Raw genomic sequence first — 27994 nt, 5'->3', positions numbered from 1 at the left:
TTCATACTGCAACATATTATATAATCGTAATAAAGTGTGATCATTTGGAGTTAAATGAAATGGGGTTTAACGTCCTACTGTTCTGCTCCTATACTGGGCTAATGAAGACGGGCATACGCCTTACAGTGTGCTATGAGGGAAATTTTGCCCGGGCAGCGGCACTACGGCCTACTCTTAAATCGAATTCCAACTGCCAAGGGATCTTTTACGTGCATGCTAATGTGTACATGGGACATCTGTTTTTTGTCCCATCCGAATGACTAGAAAGAGGTCCTTGTCAGGTTCTCTGTGCTGCTGCACCACTGACAAGGGGAAACCACACTGGAAAATCTGGATGAATCCCAACACCGGGATCGAGTTTACATTAAGCTACATTGATTATAAAATATGTTGAATATTAAATTACCTCTGATAACGAGAAGTGAGCTGATCCAAGGAAATCATCATCAATAGTATTCGTACCGTCCCAATCAAATACAAAGAACGATAAATTGGTCTGAAAATAAAACCAAAACATTATTTTTTTTATTTAAAAGGCACATGCAATAATTGACCAATCAACTACCAAGAATAGAATGATATGATCTGATTACCTTGGCAACATTACTAACAAAGAATTCAACACCTGTTTCCCATCGTGGATTTCTTGTCTCAGGTATGTAAGGTGTTGTAAATATCTGAAATATAGAAATACAAATCTAAATATAAATTTCCGTTCTCTTATGTAAAACACAGCCTGATTCAATTACTTGCTTCAATACTAAAGCTGACTGACAACATCAACTAACAAAATTATAAGCAGAACAAATTGATGAACAGAATTACCATTTGTTTAAAATACAAACAATATTTCATTCCATCACAAGAAGAAATGTTATTATACTTCATAAAAATACAAACAATATTTTATTCCATTATAATGAGCAATATACTTTATCAACATTATAAATAAAACAAAATATATCTGCGGAGACACAAGCTTGTTTTACATCAATAGTAAACAATATAATATATACCAAACACACGACAATAAACATTATCACATTATTCATCTTCTATAGCGCTTCATTATATCCAGTCATATTTCTAAGCGCTTAACAAATGTCACATCACAGTTTGTAATAAACTATAACACATACTTATGGAAAATCAGCTACTTATTTATTTGGGCGACATTTTGAAGAGTATTCTCTCAACGTTAACGCTTCAAAATGTCGCCCAAATAAATTAGTAGCTGTTTTGCCAGAAGTATGTGTTATATTTTATTGCTCTATCCAGTTATCAAATACCTATAAAAGATTACAGTTTGTAATAATATTTAAACAAGTGTGTTTTTAAATCCGATTTAAATTTTTAACAAAAGCTGAACTTTCTCTAATTGTTTTTGGTAGTTTATTCCACATATGGGCACCATTTATAGGGAAAGATAATTTTGACATATCAAATGGATGAATTCCAACACACAATAAGGATTATTAAACTCCTACCTTATAAAAATATAAATATATGACTTTATTTTATGAACTAAGTTGAAATGATTTATTTTAAAACAGCTGTTTTATTAAGACAATCAAATATTATTAGGTCAAACTGGTTTAACCTTTAGTTCTTTCCAGTCTTGATAACTAAACGGCCACTTGTTTTGTTTTAAATCTTAACTAAACAAGTTCGTAGCGAATTGCTTTAGAGAGGAGCAAATAAGTTTATAAATACGAAGCAGGATTTTTTTATATGAAATGAAATGAAGTGGGGTTTAACATCCTACTGTTTTGCTCCGAACTGGGCTAATGAAGACGGGCATACGCCATACAGTGTGCTATTAGGGAAATTTTGCCCGGACAGCGGCACTACGGCCTACTCTTATATCGAATTCCAACTGTCAAGGGATCTTTTACGTGCATGGCAATGTGTACACAGGACCTGTTTTTCGTCCCATCCGAATGACTAGACAGCTGATTTTGTCAGGTCCTCTGTTCTGCCTGCATCACTGACAAGGGAGAACCACGCCGGAAAATCTGGATGTACTTTCTCGGCCAATGCAGGGATTGAGAGAGAGAGAGAGAAATGGGGTTTAACGTCCACTCGATACAAACTAGGTCATTTCGGGACTAACATATGGTTTAATTTTATTTCAATAATTCGCTTGCGTGTAGGGGTCTTTAGCAGTGGGAGGAAACCGGAGGACCCGGAGAAAACTCACGAGGTTGGACAGGCGACCCTACTCCTTGTCACGTACAACCGGGGATTCGAAACCACACCAGTTGACTCAATGACAGGCTTTATGATACAGTACGCACGTGCTAACCATTCAGCCATCCAACCCCCCATGCAGGGATTGAACACCCGACCTCCTGGCTTAGTGAGCCAGCGTCTTACCCACTTAGCCATCATGACCCCCCTTTTTTTTTCTATAGGTGTTTCTGAAAGACAACAATTCCAATTGGTTTGGAATACCTAGCATGAAACTGTATCAATTTACGACATAAAGAATAATGGTGATGTAGACAAACGAAATGATGTGAGATGAAAATAAAAGTCTTTTTGTGAAAAACAATGAAAATTGAAATCTTTCACACTAAGTATCAAAGGACAGTTGAATAGCCATATTTGAAATGTGAAGCAGAATTCTTGGCAGGTAGCAACATACATGCATGAAATTTTAATAACAAAAGCAAAAACTCCATCTTATAATGTAACATTAATAGCAATCTTGTATAGCAATCTTGTTGACAGAGTCAAAGTACTGACATTTGTGAAAATAGGTAAAGATATGAAAGTCGTAATTAAAGTAGCTAAGTCTTTAACTCAATATCATCCAAAGTCTTCCACATTGAAAACACAAATTAATTGTTAATTGAAATCAACATTGATGTTGTGATCTTACCGGTAAAAGATTGGCTTCTGATATCCAATATTTAAGACAAAATAAATATTTTACCATTGGTACACGAATCGTGTACCATAATGCGTTTCAGCGCCATTTGTAACAACGGACTTGAAGAACGAGGCTAGACATATCCCATAAGTCATGTCAAACGGTAATGCCATATTCTTATATGGAGAGCATGCGCAATAAATACTATAGGTGTAGGCTGGAATAACCAGATGCCAGAGATTGCCATTAAGTTAAGACTTTTCGTGTATTTTGCCCAACATAACTGATTTGAAATTGGTGTAAAAACGGAAAACAATTGAATGTAAATCAGTTTAAATATATTCACATCACATTATTATATGCGTTGCAACCCATTTGTTTCAATTTCTAGATCCCAAATATTAGCGATTTAGCTCCTTTAAAATAATTATAAAATGGCCGAACACATTGATCGTTGTCTGGTAAAAAATTATTTCGCTGAATTTTGATTAGGATTGGCCTTCTTCGTATAAACTAGCTAAATAATTAAAAAATTGCCCTTGTAATAATAACAAAATGGGCCAAACACAGTGCTGTCTGCAGTTAAACATACATTATGCAAGATTAAAGAGTGAAAGATTGTGGAGTCTGTGTGTGGTAGTACAGCTTTCTTACCCTGTCTGAATACTTCTATTATCAGCATAATAAATATCAAAATTATAAAATAACAACTGGTCTGAACACAGAGAGAGAGAGATGTGAACCCAGCACCATTACATGCAGCATTCTCTACTCACTCAACACATCAAACGATGACGCCTTAGTTTTCAAATTCACGTAAAGTCCATAAATGTATTTTGAAGTGGTTTTACAAGAAAATGTTTTACTAAATTTCTTTCTTTCTAGTTTTAAATTTCTAAAAATACTAAATTATGACAAACACATATATACTCCAGGTGGACAATTGACTGACAGGTATATATACACCAGGTGGACATTTGACAGACAGGTATATATACTCCAGGTGGTCAATTGAATGACAGGTAAATTTACAACCAGTATATCTATCTTACCCTGCGTCTATCTGAGAAGAGCACACAATAAGGATCTGAGGCCCCTGTTCTATCAGCAGCGATGACATTAGCAGCACCATGTATTTTAACATACATCACACCAGAACCTGCAACAAAATAAATAAAATAAACACAGCAATCATACCATGGTTATATTCCAGACATGTACATAAAACAGTATAAACAAATAAAAAATAACACCCATTTTATTCCAGACAGACATCACACAGTATAAACAAATAAAATATCTATTACACAGCCATATCATGGTTATATTCCAGTCAGAAAATTCAATATTTAAACCTGAAAGTTACAAAATCTTTATAATTCAGTTGAAAATTTATTACTTAAACCTAAAAGTTACAAGATCTTTATAATCCAGTCAGAAATTTTATTATTTAAACCTAAAAGTTACAAGATCTTTATAATCAGGGGCCGTCAGATAAGCCGCCCGTATGAACTGTTTATGTTTATGTGTAGGCATTTGGCCTGTTATTAACATACACAAGATCTATAATGTGGGACGGAGTTTATCAGATTTAATCTACAATCTGTATAAAACTCAGATCCGATCCTGAGCATGTCATTATATCTCATACTGGTCTATTTACCAAGCTGACGTGCCACAATGAAACAATTATTAAAGATAAATCTATGTGTAAGAACAATCACATGTAAATGGTGCAGGACTTCTTTAATGGAGGCAAGTCTATAACTCAATATCATACACAGTCTTCAACATTGCAAGAACGAATTATTGGTCGATTTAAATCGACATTGATGTTGATATCTTACCATGAAAAGATGGGCATCTGATATCCAAGATTTAAGACAAAATTAAAATTTTAAAATTGGCACACAAATAGTGTGCCAGAATGCTTTGAGCGCCATTTGTAATGAAGTGACTCAATGCACGAGGCTAAACATATCCCACATGAGAATGCTACCGGTGTAGACTGGAATAATCAAACGCCAAAGACTGCCACTCAATTTGGACTCTTTGCATATTTCACCAAACATAACTGATTTGAAATTGAAATTAGAGTAAAAACAACAACGATTGAATGTAAAAGTTTACGCCATCTTACTGTTTGTAATTTGTTGATTTGCTGGTTCTGTTTCCAGATCAATCTTAGGTAAAGCTGTATATTCTAAATCTAGTTTCAACTTGGAACCATCACTATTTGTAAATGTATCTTCAGCTCTAAAATACACAAAAAAAAACATATTCACACCTCTGTAATCTATCCTCTATGAAAGAAATTTGTCCAGGCTGTGGCACTACAGATTATTTTTAGTTCGATTTTTAACTATCAAGGTGGATCTTAGGTATAGATGGGACCTCAGAGGATTTTTTTTGTAAAGTCTCAACAAATAAACCCCCTTAAAGCGAGAATTTCAAATTTTCTAAGAAAGTCAAAACATAATTATTTCTATGTCTTTTGCTCAATAGGTTATCAAATCACTATTATACGATCATGGACATTATTTCCCACCCTTAAAAATCTATGACACAGGAAATAACAACACAATTACCCCCCGATTTTGCTATTGACAACATGGGGCAGCCATTTTCAAACGTTGGAATTTGAAGTTAAAAATGATATTTTTGCCAACTTCTCAGCTGGCAATAGCGAATTATAGGATTAATAGGATTATTCTTTAACATGGTAGGACTGTTTATGGATACCATCTATTTTAAGGCTTTATTTTAATACGTTTTAAAAATATAACTTGAAAATTTGCAATTGAAACTTTAAACAATAACAAAGGATGATAATTTTGACTAATGAATGAAAACATGAAGATGTGCATACATAATACAGTGTGCGAGGAGGGAATTATGCCCAGGCAGCGGCACTATGGCTTACTCATCGAATTCCAACTATCAAGAGGGCACCAATCTGTACACAGGCCATCAATCTTTTATTCCAGTCGACCAACTATACGTTGTCCCTTTACCTGGTCCTCTAACCTGTATCAATGACAAGGGGGAACCATGGCAACAACAGGATTGATCACAGGATCTCCGTTAGCGAGTCCTACTACTATATGTTAACAGGTGGCCATTCTATTCTATGTTAATTAATGCTAGTTAAATACTTACTTGCTCTGTACTCGAAATGGATGTGCTGATAATTTAATCGTATGAGATTCAACCACAGTACTCGTTAATAATCTTTTACATTTCTGTTTTATTTCTAGCTGAAATACGTAACATTTACACAATTTATTTATTATGTGATAATTATCCGAATCGTTTCATATAAATAGAGATATAGAAAACATATATATATAAATATCTTATTATTCTTTCAATCCCTTTTTCACTAATCACATTGTAAAATACTGCACCATGTATACATAACATGTTATTGTCTGGGGGATCACCTCGGTGGAAGTGGACATAAAATACAACTCAAACACACACATTCCTGTAGCATCAATAAGACATCAGGGAGGATCAGTAAGACTCTGATGAACGAATCAAACCAATTAGACATCAGTGCGGGTAAGTAACACTTCCATCAATGAGTCAAACCAATTAGATCTGGATAACATTTAAAGACTTGATGCGTCATCCCTTGCTAACTACCATATTGTTATAGACAATTCTCTAACAACATTTATCAAGTCCAAACTTTACAATTGTCATAAATGCCGAAACCATGACATAATTGCCGTAACCATGACACAATAGCCATAACCATGACACATTTGCTGCAACCATGACATAATTCAGATAGAGTGTTAAACAGTGAACTAAACTCGTCATCGTCATAAAAACAATACATAGTACCAAAAAGATGGCAGCAACGTAACCATGACAACTTACTTTCTCATCTGCTACATCATAGATAAAGAATGAGCAGACGTCCTCCCATTCGTTGATGGCAGGAACATCTCTTGTTTCACGTTTTCTATCACCAATACGTAAAACACAATATCGTATATCTTCAGCAACTATAAAATATAAACATGTTATTATATAATACAGGAAAACTTTTAATCTGATTAAAACACAGATCCTATTTCGTCTCGTTTTTTATAGTTCAAAATTTTGTTTTACTTGTCTTTACTACACTTGGATCTGGAAGAGATGTTATATAATCCACGTTCTGGTCTGTTACAGCATGTTTTTGGCACGGAACTGTGGGTCTTCCACTAAAAACATCAACGCTGATTGGTTAATTAAATGTCTGATGTCATAGGTCAAAAGCCGCTTGTATGACCCCTGACGTGACCTCCAACTACAACTGGTCAGATCTGCATGCAGTAGAGGTCATCGAAAGTATAAAAAAACGAAGCAAAAAATATAGATCTGTATTTTAATCTGATTGGTTGTCAGTATATTCCAGAAGCAATGGTTGTGAGTATTACCTTAACCATTGCTACACTTTCTATGATAAAGAAGTGTTTCTGAAGAGCTGAAGTGTTTAAACGATAGCTGCCTCTCGACCAGATAATTCGGCTGCCTAGAAGAACCCTTGAGATTTTTCAAACTTGGTTCTTACTTGTTAAGGGTCAGACCTATATTTCTAACTCGGTAAATGTGTCTTGTCGTTTGGATGATCAAAAATCAAAGGGTTCCTCCCCATCCTTGAAAATATGGACTTTACATATGGCAGAAGATTTAATTCCTTAAAAATAGGCGGTTATCACTGGCAGAAGGTTTATAAAAAAAAGGGGCGGTTATCACGAGCAAGGTTTCGTATAAAAAACAATGAAAATAGAAATTAAAATATACTAACTAGCTTCATCATGAGGTGTTCCCTTTATTTTTATTGTTAATACTCCATGGGCTGAAATAAAATTAGATTAAATAAATAAATGAATTAATATTTAGAATTTTCTTCCAACTTGAGTAGGACTAAGTTTTATTGTTCTAGTATCAGACATTGATCAATAATTATCATTATAACATTCAACCATAATCCTCTGTTGATGAGAGGGGATCACGTGGCTAGGTGGGTAAGACGCTGGCTCGCTAGCCTGGAGGTCGGACGTTCGATTCCTGCAACGGCCGAGAAAGTTCATTCAGATTTTCCAGCGTGGTTTCCCCTTGTCAGTGATGCAGGACGGAGGGCCTGACAAGGACAGCTGTCTAGTTGTTCGGAGGGGACAAAAAACCAAGGTCCTGTGTACACATTTGGGTGCACGTAAAAGATCCCTTGGCAGTTGAAATTCGATATAACTGTAGGCCGTAGCGCCGCTGCCCGGGCAAAATTTCCCTTATAGCACACTGTATGGCATATACCCGTCTTCATTAGCCCAGTTTAGGAGCAGAACAGTAGGATGTTAAACCCCATTTCATTTTTGTTGATGAGATATACACCAACTGTTGATGACTATTTATATTTACGAGAAATACATCAACTGTCTAGAATTTAGAGGAGTCCATTTGATAATACTTAAATCATCAGAGGTCGAGATCTAATAGTATCCATGAAATAAACTTTGGTCAATCTCTGTGTATTGCATGTGATTATCTTATGCGTGTTTCTTTCTCTGTGCGGTACAGATCATCTTGCAGGGAGGTTGGGTAGCCAAATCATTATCATGTGTATGTTTGGTTATATGGTCTGTCATTGTGTCAAGTGTCATGGTTTCGATTCCCTGCTTGTACGTGACAAGGAGTAGGGTTTCCTGTCCAACCTTGTTGGTTTTCTTCACGTCCTCCAGTTTCCTCCCACTTCTTAAAGACCCCTGCACGGTTACAAATTATTGAAATAATATTGAACCTAAATTAGTTCCCAAATGACCTAGTTTATGTTGAGTAGATGTTAAACCACAGATTGTCCAGCACTTGTTTTTATAATCCAGATTATTTTTACCATTCACCTACCTTTTTTCTCCTTAATAGATGATCTATTAACTTGGATTGGTCCGGCTTTAGCGAAATGAAGGTCTACAGAGGCGGGGTCCACCATAGCTGAAATTTTAAACGATATAAAATTATGAACATGTATTTTATTGTTTATTACATGCAATCCCTGTCCCATCAGATCAGACTATATACAGCAGTCAGTGGTGAAATTATTGAAATGATTTCTTTCAGCATTCTAAATCATTTTTAATTATTTGAACTCTAAATGCCACAAAATTTGATTATAATAAGGGATGTTGAATTATACATGATCAAGATTCTCCCTAAAACAATTGAAATTAGTCGTCTATTTGACGTCAAATAATCTTACAACCAGTAGTCCGAACAGCAATTTCTGTTGCATTTTAAAGGCTCAATACCACTCTTGTTGTAACTTAATAATATGTCCCAATCTTTATTCTGGTCAACAAATTGTACTATTTTACAATATTCCAATTAATTGATGATACAAATTTCATCTTAACACAACTAATTTAAAACATTGGAAAAATTCAACTAAATGATTTGAAAAGCCTGACGTAAAGCTTTTCAAATGTGACTTGGATTTAAAAATATTTTTGAACCTTTTGGACAAGTAAAATAGGATTTAATGGATAATTTACACAACAGGTAGGACACTTACACATCTAGTACTTAGAATAAGGCTATTTTTTATTTTCTGGAGCTGTCAACCCAGCAAGAGTGTTATTGTCCCTTTAAAGAATACAGTTGTGGCATTCAGGAAATATAGAGAACTCAATTTTGGTGAAGTGAACCAAGTGACTGATTTTGCTGGCCGTATTTAACTTGGATAATAAAATATAAACAACTTACCCTTTGTAAGTCCCTCCATAACGTTATTATAAATCCAGCTTTTTAATAATGGTACTTCCATCAACTGTATAGCTCTTAACATGTGTATATTGAAGGTCACGTCAGGTCTGTGAAAGGTAAAAGTGGAAATAAAATAGGGTTTAAAATCCTACTGTTCTGCTCCGATTGGACTAATGAAGATGGGCATACGCCATACAGTAAGCTATGAGGGTTAATTTTGCCTGGACAGCTGCACTACGTCAGCGCATGGAGTCGATGACAAACGTCAATGAACGAAAATAATGTAAATATTGGAAACAAGTGGCTATATTACCATTTTGTGGGGAGTATTTATGCAAATCAAAGGGCTAGATTGAAGAAAAAACATATCTGAGTGAATAGAAAGTGGTTTGATTGCCTGACATTACGAATTGTTGTAAAAAAAACGAGTCGAAGCGAGAGCAGGTAAAATCGAGGCTTCAACGGGCATTGCATTCCTGTTCTTATTTTATTATATATTGTTCGGTATGGTGTATGCATATATATACGGATAGAAGGTCAGACTCCTGTGATGTGATCTACATTTCCAGAAATCATGAAATAAAATATTAGAAATGTAACAACCAGCCTATTGAACACATAGCTTCTATAAAATATGAGAAAATAATACGTACTTCTCAACAAATGAAATTGTAGCCTTAGAGACGTGAGGAAATGGTATATCCATACTAAGATGAACGATAGCTTGCATCGTACCAGTAATATTCAAATCATCAATTGACATATCGAAACCTAAACTCACTCTGAAAAACAAACAAAATAAATAGCAAGTAAGCCAAATTTCATGTCAATTGTACCTAAATTGGTGAATTCTGCACCAGTCGGACTAATAAAGATGGACAGTGTGCCATGCAGTGTGCTTTGAAGGAAATATTGTCCCAATAGTGGCATTACAGCCTAATCCAGTGATTCTCAACCTTTTTTTTTGGCTAACGGCACACTTTGGAACATATGAAAAAATAGCGGCACACCTGGCTAAATATATATATAAAGTATTTGAATTTTGCAAAATAAAAACATGGTAAGTCAGACGCAATATAACCGTAGACAGAGACTAGTCATAGAAAATCACAGCTATGAACTTATCAGTAGATACCAGTGAATACTCAATTGGGATCACAGTGTGCCGTTCAAAATTTCACGGCACACTTAGGAAGATCTCGAGGCACACCTGTGTGCCATGGCACCCTGGTTGAGAATCACTGGCCTAATCTGTCTAACTGTCACAGGATTTTTAACACGCTTTCAATAACATACACGAGCATTGATTTTTTATCCCATTCAACAATTTTCCTTGCCAAGAGCATGGGATATTGATGAACGATGACTTCTGGGTTAGAAATGAAATGAAATGGGGTTTAATGTCCTACTCTTCAGCTCTGACTGGGCAAATGAAGATGGGCATACTCAAAGCAGTGTGCTATGAGGGAAATTTGTCAGGACCCTAACCCTAACCCTAACCCTAACCCTATGACCAACTCTTATATTGGATTCTGACAAGGATTCTTTTACGTGCACTTCAATGTGTATACAGGACCTAGGTTTTCACTCCAATGTGTATACAGGACCTAGGTTTTCTTACGTGCACTCCAATGTGTATACAGGACCTAGGTTTTCACTCCAATGTGTATACAGGACCTAGGTTTTCACTCCAATGTGTATACAGGACCTAGGTTTTCACTCCAATGTGTATACAGGACCTAGGTTTTCACTCCAATGTGTATACAGGACCTAGGTTTTCACTCCAATGTGTATACAGGACCTAGGTTTTCACTCCAATGTGTATACAGGACCTAGGTTTTCACTCCAATGTGTATACAGGACCTAGGTTTTCACTCCAATGTGTATACAGGACCTAGGTTTTCACTCCAATGTGTATACAGGACCTAGGTTTTCTGTGACCTTTCGAACGACCATACATTGTCCTGCACCATCTCCAATGTGTATACAGGACCTAGGTTTTCTGTGACCTTTCGAACGACCATACATTGTCCTGCACCATCGACAAGTAGGAACCATGTAGGAAAATACCGATGAAATTTCTCGGCCAACACTAGAATTGAACACTGGACCTACATGGCTCCCCTTCTAGGTTGGACCTTTAGACAAGGACCCCTACCAAGCAGATAGTAACGTTTAGGGATTTATTTTATCAAGTGAGTTAAAATACCTTTTAAAAATAAAAAAAAAATACATCAGTTTTTGAACATTCTTACTCACTTTTTATTTCCGACTTTAGCTCGGAAAACCATCTTAAAATCTTCACAGTGTAACGTCAAGTCTGTCTCCAGCACAATTTTATAGGAGGACATCTTGTCCATTCCAGCAGGCGGCTGGTTGACGTTGACCCATGTGACGTTACTATGACCTCCGGGGACCCCTTCACAAAATTCAAAAACGCGAACATGTTTAATATTTGGTGTCTGATCACCAACTGTAAATGTCTTTAATTCTAATTTTTCTGAAAAAAAGGACAAAAAATTGCAGATTAATTAAATTAGTACACTTATGACATACCAAAGAATGGTAAAACCTCAGAAACTCATCAGTAGCACTAGATACCATAGAGAAAAAGATAGGTTGCCAGGCAACAAATATACACCCATAATAAGTCACATTATTATTCTTTTGTAGGTAAGAGTTCAAAGTTGCCGCATGGCATACATAGAGTCTGAGTCGAGTTGACTTTATTACCGAGTGTAATGTTCAGGGTTTGCGAGTGTCTGATCAGTCCTCATAGACACAACACATGTGCTTCACTTCATAACTTTATTACTATGACTAAAAAACTCGGGAAAATATGCCTACGTATATGACCATGTATATGATCACGTGACCACAGTGAGGCTTAGCCTGTTGCTCTCTACATGGTCATATATTTAAACATAAACACCAAGTCAAGTTATAAATCTTCACAAATGTCTGAGTAATTCATGGCAAATAAGGTAAGTTAGAGTTATGCCAACTTACCGTGACTTGAGTCCTAAGTGAGTCGTCACTTCTGCCAAGTCTGAGTCAAGTCTCGAGTCACAATAAATATTTCAAGTCGAATCGCAAGTTAGGTCATTGAGGGGACTCAAGTTCCCATCTCTGGTAGGTGATGGGAACACAAACATGTACATGTACAAGGCACTAAACACATATCAAGGGCAACAACAAGTAATTATCAAAAATAGTTTAAATTTGATGAGATGATGACTTTAGATGTTTGAGATAACAGAAATCAAACAAGCTTTTTTCATTTCATGAACAGAAAGACTGCGTATAAATTTTAAGTCAATCATATCCGACCTTCAGCCTCTAGAGTGTGCAAATTAGAGTAATCAATGGCCTTAACCCTGAAAGTGATAATCTAAAATCAAGTAGTTTTAATCCAGGACGTTGTTCGGGTGCAAGCCTGTTAACAACAACGCACAAGCCTGTCATTATCAATCTTGTTAATTGAATGGTAAATATCTGTTTATATTAAAATTATTTGTCTACAATCCCAGTGATTATTAATGTAATAAAACGTACATGCGCACCAAATTCTATTGTCTATACTTGACAACAGGATAATTTGTTGTAACCAGTTGAAACATGCATGCACCCAAATCACACCCTCAATTAAAACTACAGTACTTTTCTTCTAATAGTAATACTGTCTTGTTCGTTCTGATACAGTCCCTCTAATCAAGTTAGTTGTGTGGTGAATATTTATGTTATTGAATCAAAATTCATTCTATATATGTTAGTCTTTATTTACAGATGGGGAGTTCATTACATATGTCCTTCTGGATGCTGCTCTTACACTTCTTATCAATTATAAACAAATATTTATCTTTAGCTATTTTAAGATCAGTAAAGATTACAACTGATATGAAACGTAAATATTACAGAGAATATTGAACATGCTGTGCATTTATAAAAAGTAACAATTCGTCACCAATGGCTACCATTAGAGTCTTCTACCAATGAGAAATGTCAGCTTTCTACCTGTGGCTGGTTCACGTAGCTGGCCAGTTTCATTTCATTCTGAACTTTTATCACTTTCTACCTGTGGTTGGTTCACGTAGCTTGCCAGTTTTATTTCATCCTGAACTTAGATTCATCTTTCATTTTATCACCTGCTTTGCTGTGCCTTATATTCTTTTATGTTATTGTCTTTCCTATTTTCGATTTTCTCAGTTATTTTGTGTTTTTGTTGAGTGTTTAGTGTCGCTCTGTTTAATAGCTGGGTACAATGGTGGCTGGATGGCCGAATGGTTAGCACGTGCACGTTGTATCATAAGATCTGTCATTGAGTCAAATGGCGTGGTTTCGAATCCCCGTTTGTACGTGACAAGGAGTAGGGTCGCCTGTCCAACCTCGTGGGTTTTCTCTGGGTCCTCCGATTTCCTCCCACTGCTAAAGACCCCTACGTGCAAGCGAATTATTGAAAAAAAATTGAACCATGTGTTAGTCCCGAAATGACCTAGTTTATGTGGAGTGGACGTTAAACCCAAATTCTCTCTTTCTCATTGCCCAATGGATCCTCAGTAAAATTACTAATATTTATATATTCTCAATGACATAAATCATGTAATAGTATAGACGGTTTAGTCACAATGACCTGCTCTATCAGTTTGATATATGATACCAGTGTTTGATTATAGCAGGTACCCCAGGATACCAGACCAGTGTTTGATTATTGTATACTACGTGCCCCAGGATATCAGATAATAATTATAATCTCATCTATATTATAACAATAATCTGTTGTATATCTACACACAGAGATGAGGTTTAACGTCATTCTGTTGCTAATGATGAAGAGTGGTAGAAGTAAAATAAATGAAATGAAATGGGGTTTAACGTCCTACTGTTCTACTCCGACTGAGATAAAGAAGATTGGCATACTCCTTACAGTGTGCTATGAGGGAAATTTGGCTAGGACAGCAGTGCTACCGCCTACTCTTATATCGAATTCAAATTACCAAGTGTTCTTTTATGTGCACGGCAAAGTTTACAAGGGACCTCGGTTTTCCGTCCCATCTGAACGACTATCAATTAAATGAAATGAAATAGCGTTTAAGGTCCACACAATCTAAAATAAATGAAATGGGATTTTCTGTTCAAACTGGGCTAATGAAGTGAATACCATTTATGATGCCATGCAGTGTGCTGTCGGGTAAATTTTGCACAGACAATGCCGAATGTGGTGAAATTCACCATTCCTTTGTAAATACTCAATGGAATTGAACCATTTGTGGACTGATTTTCCCTTTACAGATTCGACTTTCAAAATATAGTAGGTAGTCTGAGCGATTTCTCAATGATATTATAGCTCTTGCAAGGGCTTCCTCAATCCCTGAATAATATTATAGTACTAGCGCAAGGGCTTCCTCAATCCCTCAAACAACGTTCAGATAGAGACATTATCTAAATGTTAATGAATCAATTTAAGTATATAATAGGGTTGATTATTATACCAGGTTTAGACGACTTGAACTACTTATAATACTACTAGAGATAATATAACACAAAAAAACTAGTATTTTATAGAAACCACATGGTCATCATGATTACTTATACCCTACATATAAACAACATGGTACCAACTAAATTATTCTGTATAAAAAAATATTCTAAAATAGAGTCATTATTGTCTGGAGCCTCGAAACAAAACATGTTAAAAAGAGAGAGAGAGAGAGAGAGAGAGAGAGGGAGAGAGAGGGAGAGAGAGAGAGAGGGTTTAACTTCACTCAACACAAACTAGGTCATTTCAGGACTAACATATGGTTCAGTTTCATTTCAATAATTCGCTTGCCCATAGGAGTCTTTAGCAGTGGGAGGAAACCAGAGGCCCCAGATAAAACCATGAGGTTGAACAGGCGACCCTACTCCTACTAAGCATTCGGCCATCCCCCAAACATGTTAAAACCAAATCATAATTTTCCAAATATTCCAGAATGGAATCACCATTATACATGGATTTAAAGTGTCCATTACTTAGTCAACATGTATGTAAGTTGTTTGTCTCTCTTTAAATAAAGTTCTTCTAGTAGACCACTCATCAGTAAGATAAAATAATTTTGTAGATCGCCATAAATATTGTACATTTTAACTCCATGCAAATATTATTGGACATGGTAGATATCATTACTTACAATATTTCTACGTTGAGCTGGAAACACTGGTATTTATATTGTAATCAAAGTGGCACTGTCATTCAGAATTCAATTTTAAGTATTTTGTAAATGGTATCATTACCTCCAAAACAATAAATATATATAAATTGCTCCGACAACTTAATTTCTGTGGGTGTATGACTGGTAACCTATCTTTAAATGATGACGGAAATTCTCACAGTCTCAACTAGAAATAACAACACCACAATTCTCTTGACATTTTAAAAATAAACACATGCCACAGACCAACTTTTCATAGCTAAATCTTAACAGGAGGTTATTTTTATCACATTCCATGTTTAGATATCAACATATGTACAGTGCCTGATATACATGTATGTTTGACAGACTGAAGCCTCAAGATCTAGAAGGCCTCATCGGATCAAGTCAAAGGGGTTGGTGGAAAGTCGAATGAACATGTGCGCTTTGGATCATAAGGTCTGTCATTCCGTCAGGTTGCGTGGTTTCGATTTTCCCTGAATGTGACAAGGTTTGAATGGCTGAATGGTTAGCATGTGCGCGCTGTATCATAAGGTCTGTCATTGAGTCAACTGGTGTGGTTTCAGTGGAAATTTGGTATCTGTGGAACTAGAAAAATACTAGATAATCTGAAAAAAATGGTGTACAGATGCATTCCCACGGCAGTTATAGGGTGGTTATTTCCAATAAGAGTCCGGCAAATTTGTCCTGTCCAAGTTCGTGGGTTTCCTCCCACTGCTAAATACCCCTACACACAAGCAAATTATTGAAAAAAAATTGAACCATGTGTTAGTCCAGAAATGACCTAGTTAGTGTTGAGTGGATGTTAAACCCCATTTCTCTCTCTCTCTCTCTCTCTCTCTCTCGCTCTCTTCTCTCTCTTCCCTTCCTCTCTATTTTGATTAAGTCTCCTCCAGGTCCAGATACACAATCTACTCATTTCAAAGTTTGAAAATATTGAAAAAATATAAACTTCAATTACTCTGGTAAAAAAAAAGACATCCATATTCACTGGTTTTACAACTGTAGGCTAACCCTGAGGTCAACCGTGGGGTCAACCATGGGGTCAACAGAGAGGACAGATTTTAATATTTCCTGTATAAAGTATAAATGTCATCATCAACAAACAATAGATCAAGAGGAAGACATTTATAAATATTTCATAAAAACATTTATTACCATCATGTTGACATATTTTAACCATAAATAATACATGTGACCTAGTTTATCTCAAGGTCAGTGGTGCCTGGGAAGGTCAGACATCATATAGTGATTCTAGTTGTTCTTATGGCCAGGTTACATGTACATCTTGTCAATTGTTTTATTTCTATAGGCTGCTATACATTTAACCTGCACACAGAGAGAGAGAGAGAGAGAGAGAGAGGGATGGAGAGAGAGGGGGTTAACGTCCACTAGACACAAACTAGGTCATTTTGGGACTAATATATGGTTCAATTTTATTTCAATAATATGCTTGCACATAGGGGTTTTTAGCAGTGGGAGGGAACTCGGAGAAAACCCATGAGATTGGACAGGCGATCCTATCTATTCCTTGTCACGTACATCCGGGGTCGTACATCCGGGGTCGTGGAATCCAAACCACGCCAGTTGACAGACCTTATGATACAACACGAACGAACGCTCTAACCATTCAACTATCCAAACCCCTATTAAAGATAAAGCTCACTACATACTAACATACTGATAAATAAGACACCATCTTAATATAAAAGTCAATATATCATATAATAACCATCTTAATATAAAAGTCAATATATCATATAATAACCATCTTAATATAAAAGTCAATATATCATATAATAACCATCTTAATATAAAAGTCAATATATCATACAATATGGAGAGAAAAGTGGGGGTGTTTATTTATTTACTCCTATATAAATCATGGTTTATTCTTATATTCCCTGTATATGTGTGGTATATTTATTAGAAATCATGGTTTATTCTTATATTCACTGTATACAAGTACACCCGTAGTATGTTGACTGTATACAATATTTATTATAAATCTTGTATAAATATAGATAACTTATATCAACAATCAAACAACTTAATCTGTAATTAAATCACTTTAAGTTTTAACTTCATCAAAGACAGTATCCGTAATTAAAACACTTTCAATATAACTTGATCAAAGATAGTATCTACAAATAAAATACTTCAATATAACTTGATCAAAGAAATAAAATAACATCCTACTTTTCTGCACTGACTGGGCTATGGAGAGAGAGAGAGAGAGAGAGAGAGAGAGAGAGAGAGAGATGGGGTTTAACATCCACTCGACACAAACTAGGTCATTTCGGGACTAACACATGGTTCAGTTTCATTTCAATAATTCACTTGCGCATAGGGATCTTTAGCAGTGGCAGGAAACCGGAGGACCCGGAGAAAACCCACGAAAAGATATAATATTTTAATCTTACAAGAATATTTATGTATAATTAAAATACTTGTACTCCCAAACTTGCAAATGAGGCCTTGAAATTCGCAAACATCTCGAATTATTGAACATTCTGGTAAAAACATTTGACAAATTTTCAAAAATACAACAAAATTTTATTGCCATAAGAAAAGTAAAGGATCCAGTCAGACAATTTTGAATCAAAGAGTTCAGTTTGGTTGATGAGATTAGTGATGGGATCAAGCAGAAATCCGTTTGTTGATAATTTCACTTTCAATTTGGCTTGTGAACCAATGTCTAAGCAATTCATGATCATATTTTAAAAGATGATAGGCACTCAATTCTTAAAGCACATCAACTTTAATATTTACACAAATTAAAAGAAGTTTAGTCCATTCTTTCTACAGACGTGGATTCAATTCATCATCATAGAATCCTAGATTACTTTTTTGTGACGAATTGAGGAACGGGTAATCGAATGATAGGGCAGTGGAATGTTGATTAGAACATTCCGGATTTAAATCGCGACCCGCACCAAGAACAACCTTCAGTAGTTTTGAAACACGGCTCTGACTTATCAGGGGTGGTGTCTGCATGTGTCTAGTGATTCTTATGGGGATTGGATAGCCGAATAGTTAACGTGTGTGCGTTGGATCATAAGGTCTGTTATTGAGTCAAGCTCTATGTGACAAGGAGTAGGGATCGTCTGTCCAATCTATTGGGTTTTCTCAGAGTACCCTTGTTTCCTCCCACTACTAAAGATCCCTACACAAGCAAATTATTGAAATAAAATTGAACTATATGTTAGTCCCGAAATGACCTGATTTGTGTTGAGTGGATGTTAAACTCTCTCTCACACTGTCTTTCTCTTTCCCACCCCCACTCCCTTCATCGGAGGAAATACTCTAACCCTAACCCTACCCTAACCCTAACCCACCCCCACTCCCTTCATCGGAGGAAATACCCTAACCCTAACCCTACCCTAACCCTAACCCACCCCCACTCCCTTCATAGGAGGAAATACCCTAACCCTAACCCTACCCTAACCCTACCCCTAACCCACCCCCACTCCCTTCATCGGAGGAAATACCCAGTTTTTTAAAGAGACCAATAACAATTCAATAAAACCCATTAAATTCTGCTTTTCGTCTCTGGGCCAGAAGTTTAACAACTAATATTTGCATAATTTCAACAGTTTGTCCTGGGGGTGGTAAGCTTCAGTTAACAGTTTGTTAGTATCCGACTATTTTCGCTCAATTTTATTCTAATATTTTCTCCAGCTGAACAGTTTCGTTTTATTGCGTTTGTGTTGAGTTATTCAATTTAAATAATTCAGGTCGGGTCAGGCAGTCAAGCATTTTAAGTAGGTCTACTCGGTGTGCATCCATTCATCACTGTAACTATTTTGTATACAAATAATTTTCAAAGTGGAATGATATGTTTATACAAATAATGAAGAGAAATTCATGGCTTTATTTACGTTACAAAATAGAAACGAAATGAAATGATATAAAATGGGGATTAAGTCTAACTTTTCTGTACTAATGGAGGTAATGAAGATATACATGTATGTAAAAGTTCCAACATCGTTTCCCCTTGTCAGTAGAGCATAGAGAAGGGTCTGGCAGGAAATGGGGTTCAATGTCCTACTGTTCTGTACCAACCAAAGACAGGCATACATGGGTGGACCAGCAGGTGCTACCTACCTATGACAAGATCGCTGATAGTTATAAATACATAACTTTTGACACTGCCTCAGATAAAAATCTTACGTGTAGCGAACCATGTTTTAATGACATGTAGTCATAGAGACGACCTGTCATCAAAAACAGCTTGAACAACGAATATTCAAATATATATACCCCATCCTATGACCAAGCCAATTTAATTTCAAGCGCGGATCTAGTTTCGGGAAGGGGGGGCCCCCTGGCGCATGACCCCTCTATCTGGATTTTTGACTGTAAGTTTCATTATAATTCATTATTTAGAACCGGATTCTTGTCTCACATCACTGGAAATGTCATTTCCGGGCTTCTAGTTGTCGGAATTTTCCTGGAGTGGCCACACGGATCCCCTGTTGTGCGCTTCGACGCCCATGCACCCGCCCCCCTATCTATGGTCTCTGGATCAGCCAAGCCAACGGTGAGGCTGATGCCCCCCGCCGAAATCCCAAAATAAATCAATGACACATAGTAATATAATTAATTGGACATTTATCTTTTTCAATGACCTGCAATAGGCAAATTGAGCTGTTGAATAATGTATGTTTAATAAGACGTTCCTGAATCTGGGTGATCTAATCCCAGTCAGAAGCTTCTGTATTGTCATGTCTTCTAGTGAGTATGATCCACTGTGGATGAGTTCGACAGCGTGACTGAGTAACCAAACTCTGCTATTGATATGATAACTTGACAATATACACTGTTGATGAGTTAGACAGCGTGACTGAGTAATCAAACCCTGCCATTGATATGATAACTCGTCAATATGACTCGTATTGAACCAATCATCATATTGTTATATTACCTGTATAGGTTCGCTATTCACTCTATTCAACAGGTGTTAAAGCTACCTTCTAACAATAGAATAGAGTATACAGGTATAATGAACAGCAGGTATACTGAAATAAAACGACAACACTAGCAAGAGTTGATATGACAGTGAACAAAAAACACCTGTCTTCAAGTCACACAACTCTTCAATAAAATTCTATTTGTTTAGATCTGTTGATGTTACCAATTGTTCAATAGAACTATCACCATACTGGTGCTGTTATTGACAAGAATTATGGATTCAATACTCGGTAGCCAAAAAACAGGTTATTCTGTCTGTCAAACTTTGAATATTTCTCGGGGGAAGTCTCCTGAACCACCAATAACTGCAAGGGGGAAAGACCCAAACACTGGGTCCGGTACCTGTAATAAGCCTACCAGCTTATCTATTTATAATCCGCCTGTACAAAGATTATTTATAATCAGTGATTATAACTTACCTATAAAAGATGGTGTTATTCCTATTAATCTCTCATCTAGTCGTTTTTTAACTAAATCTTCTATAGAATATGTACTGAACACCCACCTGTTAAATATATAAACATATAAACTAAATCTTCTATAGAATATGTACTGAACAGTTAAACATCCATGTAATATTGTTCTATCTTTTCATACAGGGGAAATAACTCTATCAATAATCATCTAATAACGTGTTTCGTATTTACCCATCATTTTAGTACGGTACGGTATATAGACTACCGTACCACGTTCCTTTACCAACTGGGCGATAAGGTGGTCAACATGTTTCGTATTTACCCATCATTTTAGTATAGACTACCGTACTGCGTTTATAATAATAATAATAATAATACATTCTTATATAGCGCATTCTAAAACATAACAATTTACGCAGTAAAAAGCATGGCACATTTTCAACGCGCTATACAAAAAAAAAAAAATAATATTTAAAATAAGATTGTTACAGATGATAAGATAGGTTGCCAGACAAAAAAACATACGCCCACAGCAGCTAAATCGTCCGAGCGCTCGTTAAGGGTTGTCGCATATTTATTCCTTTGTAGGTAATTGGGGGCCTTTACAAGACAGTTCCATACAGATCAGATTATAAATTTTGTCGTTTGAGGGTTTACAAGGTTCTACAAACTGAAACAGGGGTCTCAACTCTGGAAGTAATCTACAGAAATTGTTGAAATTTGACAGGCTTTTTCGTTTTACTAATTTAAATAATTCATATAAATTTCATACAGATCACATGATCACTTTTATCATTCAAACGTTCACAATCGCCATAACTCTAGAAATTATTGACGGAAATTGATGAAATTCAATAGACCTGTTTCACAAATTTAAATGATGCATATAAATTTCATACATATCGGATGAGCATTAACAAGGTTTAATAAAGTGAAACAAGGGCAATAACTATAGAAGTAATTATTGTAAATTGCTGAAATTCAATAGGCTTTTTCGTTTCACTAATTTAAATCATTCATATAAATTTCACAAAGATCGGGTGATAACTTTTTGCGTTCACAAGGATCAATACAGTGAAACAAGGGCCATAACTCTAGAAGTAATAAACGGAAATTGCTGAAATTCAATAGGCTTCTTTGTTTCAGTAATCTTAATAATGCAAATAAATTTCAGAAAGATCGGATGATAACTTTTGGCGTTAGAGCGTTCACAAGTTTCAATAAAGTGAAACAAGGGCCATTACTCTAGACGTAATAAACGGAAATTGCTGAAATTCAATAGGCTTCTTCGTTTCACTAATCTAAATAATGCATCTATTGAATTTCATCAATTTCCGTCAATAATTTCTAGAGTTATGGCGATTGTGAACGTTTGAATGATAAAAGTCATCATGTGATCTGTATGAAATTTATATGCATTATTTAAATTAGTAAAACGAAAAAGCCTGTCAAATTTCAACAATTTCTGTAGATTACTTCCAGAGTTGAGACCCTTGTTTCAGTTTGTAGAACCTTGTAAACCCTCAAAACGACAAAATTTATAATCTGATCTGTATGGAACTGTCTTGTAAAGACCCCCAATTACCTACAAAGGAATAAATATTCGACAACCCTTGTCGACCGCTCGGACGATTTAGCTGCTGTGGGCGTATGTTTTGTTGCCTGGCAACCTATCTTTAATTATAAACCTAACCATAACCAGTTAACTCCCTTAGCACAAGTTACCACTAGAGTAGAATGTCCAGGGTCTGAATCACAGATTCTGGGGTTTTCAAGTTCTCCACTTGTCTGACAAGTTCAAATATAAATTTAATGAAGAGCAGCATTCACCTCCCTAACACTGTATATGTGTTGATAACTGTACATATAGACTAAAAATTCCATTCTCTTTCTATGCTACAGTTATTTTATTAAATGTATGGTTAAAGCTATATCTAATAGTTATCCCCCCGACCCCGACCCAATTCCTTTTCTAAACTAATGTCTTATTAAATGTCTGGTTTATCAAGGCTATATTTGAAGAGACATTAACCGCCGACACCCCCTTACACAACCTCCCATACATTCTCTTCCTAATCGTTACTAAATGTCTGGTTTGACTACCATTTTTATTTCAACAAACAAATATTTCAATGACAATTCCAGTCATCTGGCAAAGTAACAAATTCTCACTGTTATACATTTTTCTATTAAATTAACTTATCAGCTATATTTATTTCCAGAGTAACAGCTGTTTTTAAAATTTCATAGAAAATATTGAGTTATTTAAAATCGACCCAACTGAGACTGATCTAAGTTATGAATGGCTTCATGGTGTTAATTACCACCAGTATAGGGAAATGTCTAATTTTATTCTATTATATATTTCAAAGCAATGATCTGTACACATAGTTTAGTATGAACTTTAAAGAATGACTTCCACTCACCCCATAAATATTCAAATGAAATCAAATGAAATCAAATGAAATGAAATAGTTTAATGTCCTACTGTTCTGCTCCGACAGGGCTAATGCAGACAGACATACGCCATACAGTGTGCTATGACTATGAGGGAAATTTTGCCCAGACAGCGGCACTATGGCCTACTCTTATATCGAATTCCAACTGTCAAGGGATCTTTTACTTATACGCCAATGTGTAAACACGGGAACTCGGTTTTTCATGCCATCCGAACGACTAGACAACTGTTCTTGTCAGGCCCTCTATCCTGGCATAAATATTCAAGCAAGGTTTAATCAGTAATTGGCTTCAGTACAAAATATCAATAAATATTAATATTATTTACATTCAGAAATTCAAAAATAAATAAGTGGAAAATATATTTATTCTAGTGATTCACAATTTTGATAAATCTGTAAAAGCAACAAAACAAACTAGGTCATTTCGGGGCTCACATATGGTTCAAGTTTATTTCAATAATTCGCTTGCGCGTAGGGGGTCTTTAGCAGTGGGAGGAAACCGGAGGACCCGGAGAAAACCCATGAGGTTGGACAGGCGACCCTACTCCTTGTCACGTACAACTGGGAAATTGACTCAATGACAGACATAGTGATACAAAGTGCACGAGCTAATCATTTGGCCATCCAACCCCGTGTTGAGTCAGAGAATTTTGTTGTAAGAAAGTCACATTTTATTTAACGTAACATAGTAGGCCTAAATTTACTGATGTCCCTGGATAATATATCGACTTTATGGCTGAGTAATTTCATTGATTAAATGTAAATTGAAAGTAGTAGCTTCACCATTCATGCATAACATTCTGATACTTAACAAAAACACCTAACTTCTGACATGTACATTCATGTTCACTAACCCTTGCAGTTTATTTTATTAGTTATATCTAGGAAAAAGATAGATATACTTGTAGGGGGTCACAGTGGCTGGGTGGGTAAGACGTTGGCTCGCTAGTCTGGAGGGCGGTCGATGTTTGTTCCTTACATTGGTCGAGAAAGCTCATCCAGATTTTCTGGCGTGATTCCCCCTTGTCAGTGATGCAGGACGGAAGGCCTGACAAGGGCAGCTTTCTAGTCGTTTGGATGGGACATAAAAAAAATGAGGTCCTGTGTACACATTGGCATGCAAGTAAAAGATCCCTTGACAGTTGGAATTTGATATAAGAGTAGGCTGTAGTGCTGCTGTCCGGGCAAAAATTTCCCTCATACATGTAGCACACTGTATGGCGTATGTCAGTCTTCATTAGCACTGTTCGGAGCAGAACAGTAGGACGTTAAACCCCATTTCATTTCATTTCATTGTAAGCTGTAATATACTAGGGGGGGGGTGGATGGCTGAATGGCGTGCTATATCATACAGTCTGTCATTGAGTCAACTGGCGGGGTTTTGATTCCCCGGTTGTACGTGACAAGGAGTAGGGTCGCCTGTCCAACCTCGTGGGTTTTCTCCGGGTCCTCCGGTTTCCTCCCACTGCTAAATACCCCCAAACCACGCCAGTCGACTCAATGACAGACTTTATGATACAGCGCGCGCACGCTAACCATTCAGCCATCCAACCCCCCTATGTATAAACAAGCTAGCGCCACCTGTAAGTGTTTGGTAAAATATTGTTTAAAATATTTTGATGGGCCTCTGTTTTAATTCGATTGAATCAAATCAAGGAGATTATCTACCATGGATATTCTAGATTTTGTTTTTTAAATAATCAATTTGAATATAGTTTTGCTCGGATTAAGCTATGTCCAGGGGCGGATCCAGGAATTTTTGCAGGAGGGGGTTTGCCAGGTTCCCGAGAAAACGTATCCCCCACCCCCTCCCGCATGGTCTCTATCGTCATTTTGGCGTATATACATACACATTGAGCTTTTTAAACAGAGAAATTCAACCCCTCGTTTGACGTCAATTCTTATTATGAATTAATACAATGACATTGTGATTCAATTTCATGGATGCAAAGCATTAATTGTGATATCACATAAAGTCTATATCATTATCTCGTGCTTTGAGTGCCCATCCTGTCCCACATCTGACGATAAAGGATAAAGCACACGGCCGAGAAATTTTTCTCATAAAAAGTGTTGATTTATAAAAAAAAAATTAAGTAGCTGTGTAAACATATGGTCAAAAGATGGTTTTAAATAAAAAATTTGCCAGTGACAGTGATGATGTTAATCTGTAGATTATTGTTTTAAAGATTAGGACAAGGTTTATAATCCCCCTTACTCTTCTAACGATCAGAAAGTTCTAGATTTTCAGACTTTTAATAGACGTAAACAACTTTCAACATGCAACTGAATTAAAACATTTATTTTTGTTTCGCTATTATGGTTGTGATTTTCTACACTACATATGTAACATATACATGTAGTCAGAACAGATGCTGTTCGTACGAGACACGTGTTTATAACTAGATCAGGACCTCATGTCTCCACAACATTGGAATACCACTGTTTTTATTGACTGTTGTACATGTACATGTACGTAAAATGAGGTCCGGTAAAGTATGGCAATGGTGTACATGTATACAATGAAAAAACGAAATGTAAATCACTTGATTATAATCACATTCATCAACACGTAGCTACCTGTATCAGAGTCTGGGGAAAGGTCATATATCATAGTAATACGGTGCTTGCTCACAAACCAGGAGGGACCAGGTTCGATCACAGCAATAGCTGAGAAGAGTTCCTCAGGCATTTTCAGTCTGGTTCCTCCTTGTCAAAGATGCATGATGGAGGGTCTGACACAGAAAACTGTCTAGTCGTTTACATGACATGAAAATGAAAATTCAAGATGTAGGCTACCCTGGTTCCTCCTTGTCAGTGGTGCATGATGTAGGCTACCCTGGTTCCTCCCTTGTCAATGGTGCAAGATGTAGGCTACCCTGGTTCCTCCTTGTCAATGGTGCATGATTGAGGTTACCCTTGTTCCTCCTTGTTGGTGGTGCATGATGGAGGATCTGACAAGGAAAACTGTCTTGTTGTACAAGAACCCTTGACAGTTGAAGTTTAATGAAGAGCAGACAGAAATACAGAGCTGCTGTCCAGACAAAAGTTTCCTCCATTAGTGCATTGGTACAACAAAAACCCATTTCATTTCATTTCAAACAGGTACATGTATATATCAAAATTTCATAGTTAGTCATTTCAAAGGTATACAGACAACTCATCCCAAAGACAACTCATCCCAGGACAAGTCATCCCAATGTAAGACAACTCATCTCAACTTTATAAAACATGGGTCGAGATATAAAACAACTCATCCCAACAAATATAAGAGTTTGTTGTTTTTAAACAGGTATAGTGTATATCAAAAGTTCATAGTTAGTCATTTTAAATTCCTACTGGTACGTATATGAGTAATGATGATACACAGTGTATATGACATGTTTATATACAGGCCAGGGTTAAACCTAAATTTAACAATTACTCACATTAAGTACAAGCACATTTATCATAAATCTCGGACTAACTTCATCATATCAACCTCAACATAACAAATCATAGCCTACTCTATACTAATATTTGTGACTGCCGTTTGTCTGTCTGTCTGTCTGTCTGTTCGGGGTTGGCGGCTACACTAGGTCTGCCCCGAGTCTGAAATTTAGGGTATACGTGTAGGGATAGCTCGGACCGGGGAGTAACATAGGCCAGGTGGCGTTAGTCTACCACTTCCGGAGCGAAGCCAGGCATTCTGCTAATGTTAAAATATTGTTTAAATGAATGGCCATTAAAACAAAATGAATAAATTTCCATGGAACGGATAATTTAATTGCATATAAATTTAATTTTCTGATGGGGAAATCTTGCCTAGGTGTAATAGGGTACATGTTTAGTTATTTCCAAACTGTTTAAAACAGAGGAAATCTTGCATACATGTACATGTAGTTATTTCCAAATGAATTTTGTTTAAATGAATGATTATAAAAAAAACGGCAATACTATATACCAGAAAACACCGGAAAAAACTGGAAAACTACCGGAAAACACCATGTTATACTGAATACCGGAAAACACCGAAAAAACGAAATGAAATGAAATGATATGGGGTTTAACGTCCTACTGTTCTGCTCCTATGCTGGGCTAATGAAGACGGACATAAGCCATACAGTGTGCTGAGGTAAATTTTGCACGGGCAGCGGCACTATCACCTACTCTTATATCGAATTCCAACTGCCAAGGGATCTTTTACGTGCATTCCAATGTATACACGGGACCTCGGTTTTTCGTCTCATCCAAAGGACTAGACAGCTGTCCTTGTCAGGCCCTCCGTGCGGGATCATTGACAAGGGGGAACCACGCCGGAAAATCTGGATGAACTTTCTCGGCCAATGC

The 27994-nt window shown here is 36.4% G+C and overlaps 1 protein-coding gene across 4 annotated transcripts in view; it reads right to left on the bottom strand.

Annotated features, from left to right (window-relative positions):
• LOC126821662 (uncharacterized) overlaps positions 1 to 27994 on the bottom strand; it is a 68269-nt gene that overhangs the window by 38791 nt on the left and 1484 nt on the right. For all 4 annotated transcript variants that reach the window (XM_050550129.2, XM_056101382.1, XM_056101384.1 and 1 more), the window contains exons 2-13: positions 21210 to 21295; positions 11888 to 12128; positions 10282 to 10410; positions 9629 to 9735; positions 8774 to 8860; positions 7680 to 7730; positions 6764 to 6891; positions 6035 to 6132; positions 5016 to 5131; positions 3928 to 4034; positions 594 to 677; positions 407 to 496 (exon numbers count right to left, since the gene is read on the bottom strand). In XM_050550129.2, coding sequence (XP_050406086.1) covers positions 407 to 496; positions 594 to 677; positions 3928 to 4034; positions 5016 to 5131; positions 6035 to 6132; positions 6764 to 6891; positions 7680 to 7730; positions 8774 to 8860; positions 9629 to 9735; positions 10282 to 10410; positions 11888 to 12128; positions 21210 to 21295 — 1324 coding nt within the window. The remainder of the gene's footprint in view (positions 1 to 406; positions 497 to 593; positions 678 to 3927; positions 4035 to 5015; positions 5132 to 6034; positions 6133 to 6763; positions 6892 to 7679; positions 7731 to 8773; positions 8861 to 9628; positions 9736 to 10281; positions 10411 to 11887; positions 12129 to 21209; positions 21296 to 27994) is intronic.

The sequence above is a fragment of the Patella vulgata genome, chromosome 5 (assembly GCF_932274485.2).
Source record: "Patella vulgata chromosome 5, xgPatVulg1.2, whole genome shotgun sequence".
Taxonomy (NCBI): Eukaryota; Metazoa; Mollusca; class Gastropoda; family Patellidae; genus Patella; species Patella vulgata.
Note: the sequence above shows the minus strand (reverse complement) of the source record. Positions and strands in the feature narration are given on the sequence as shown.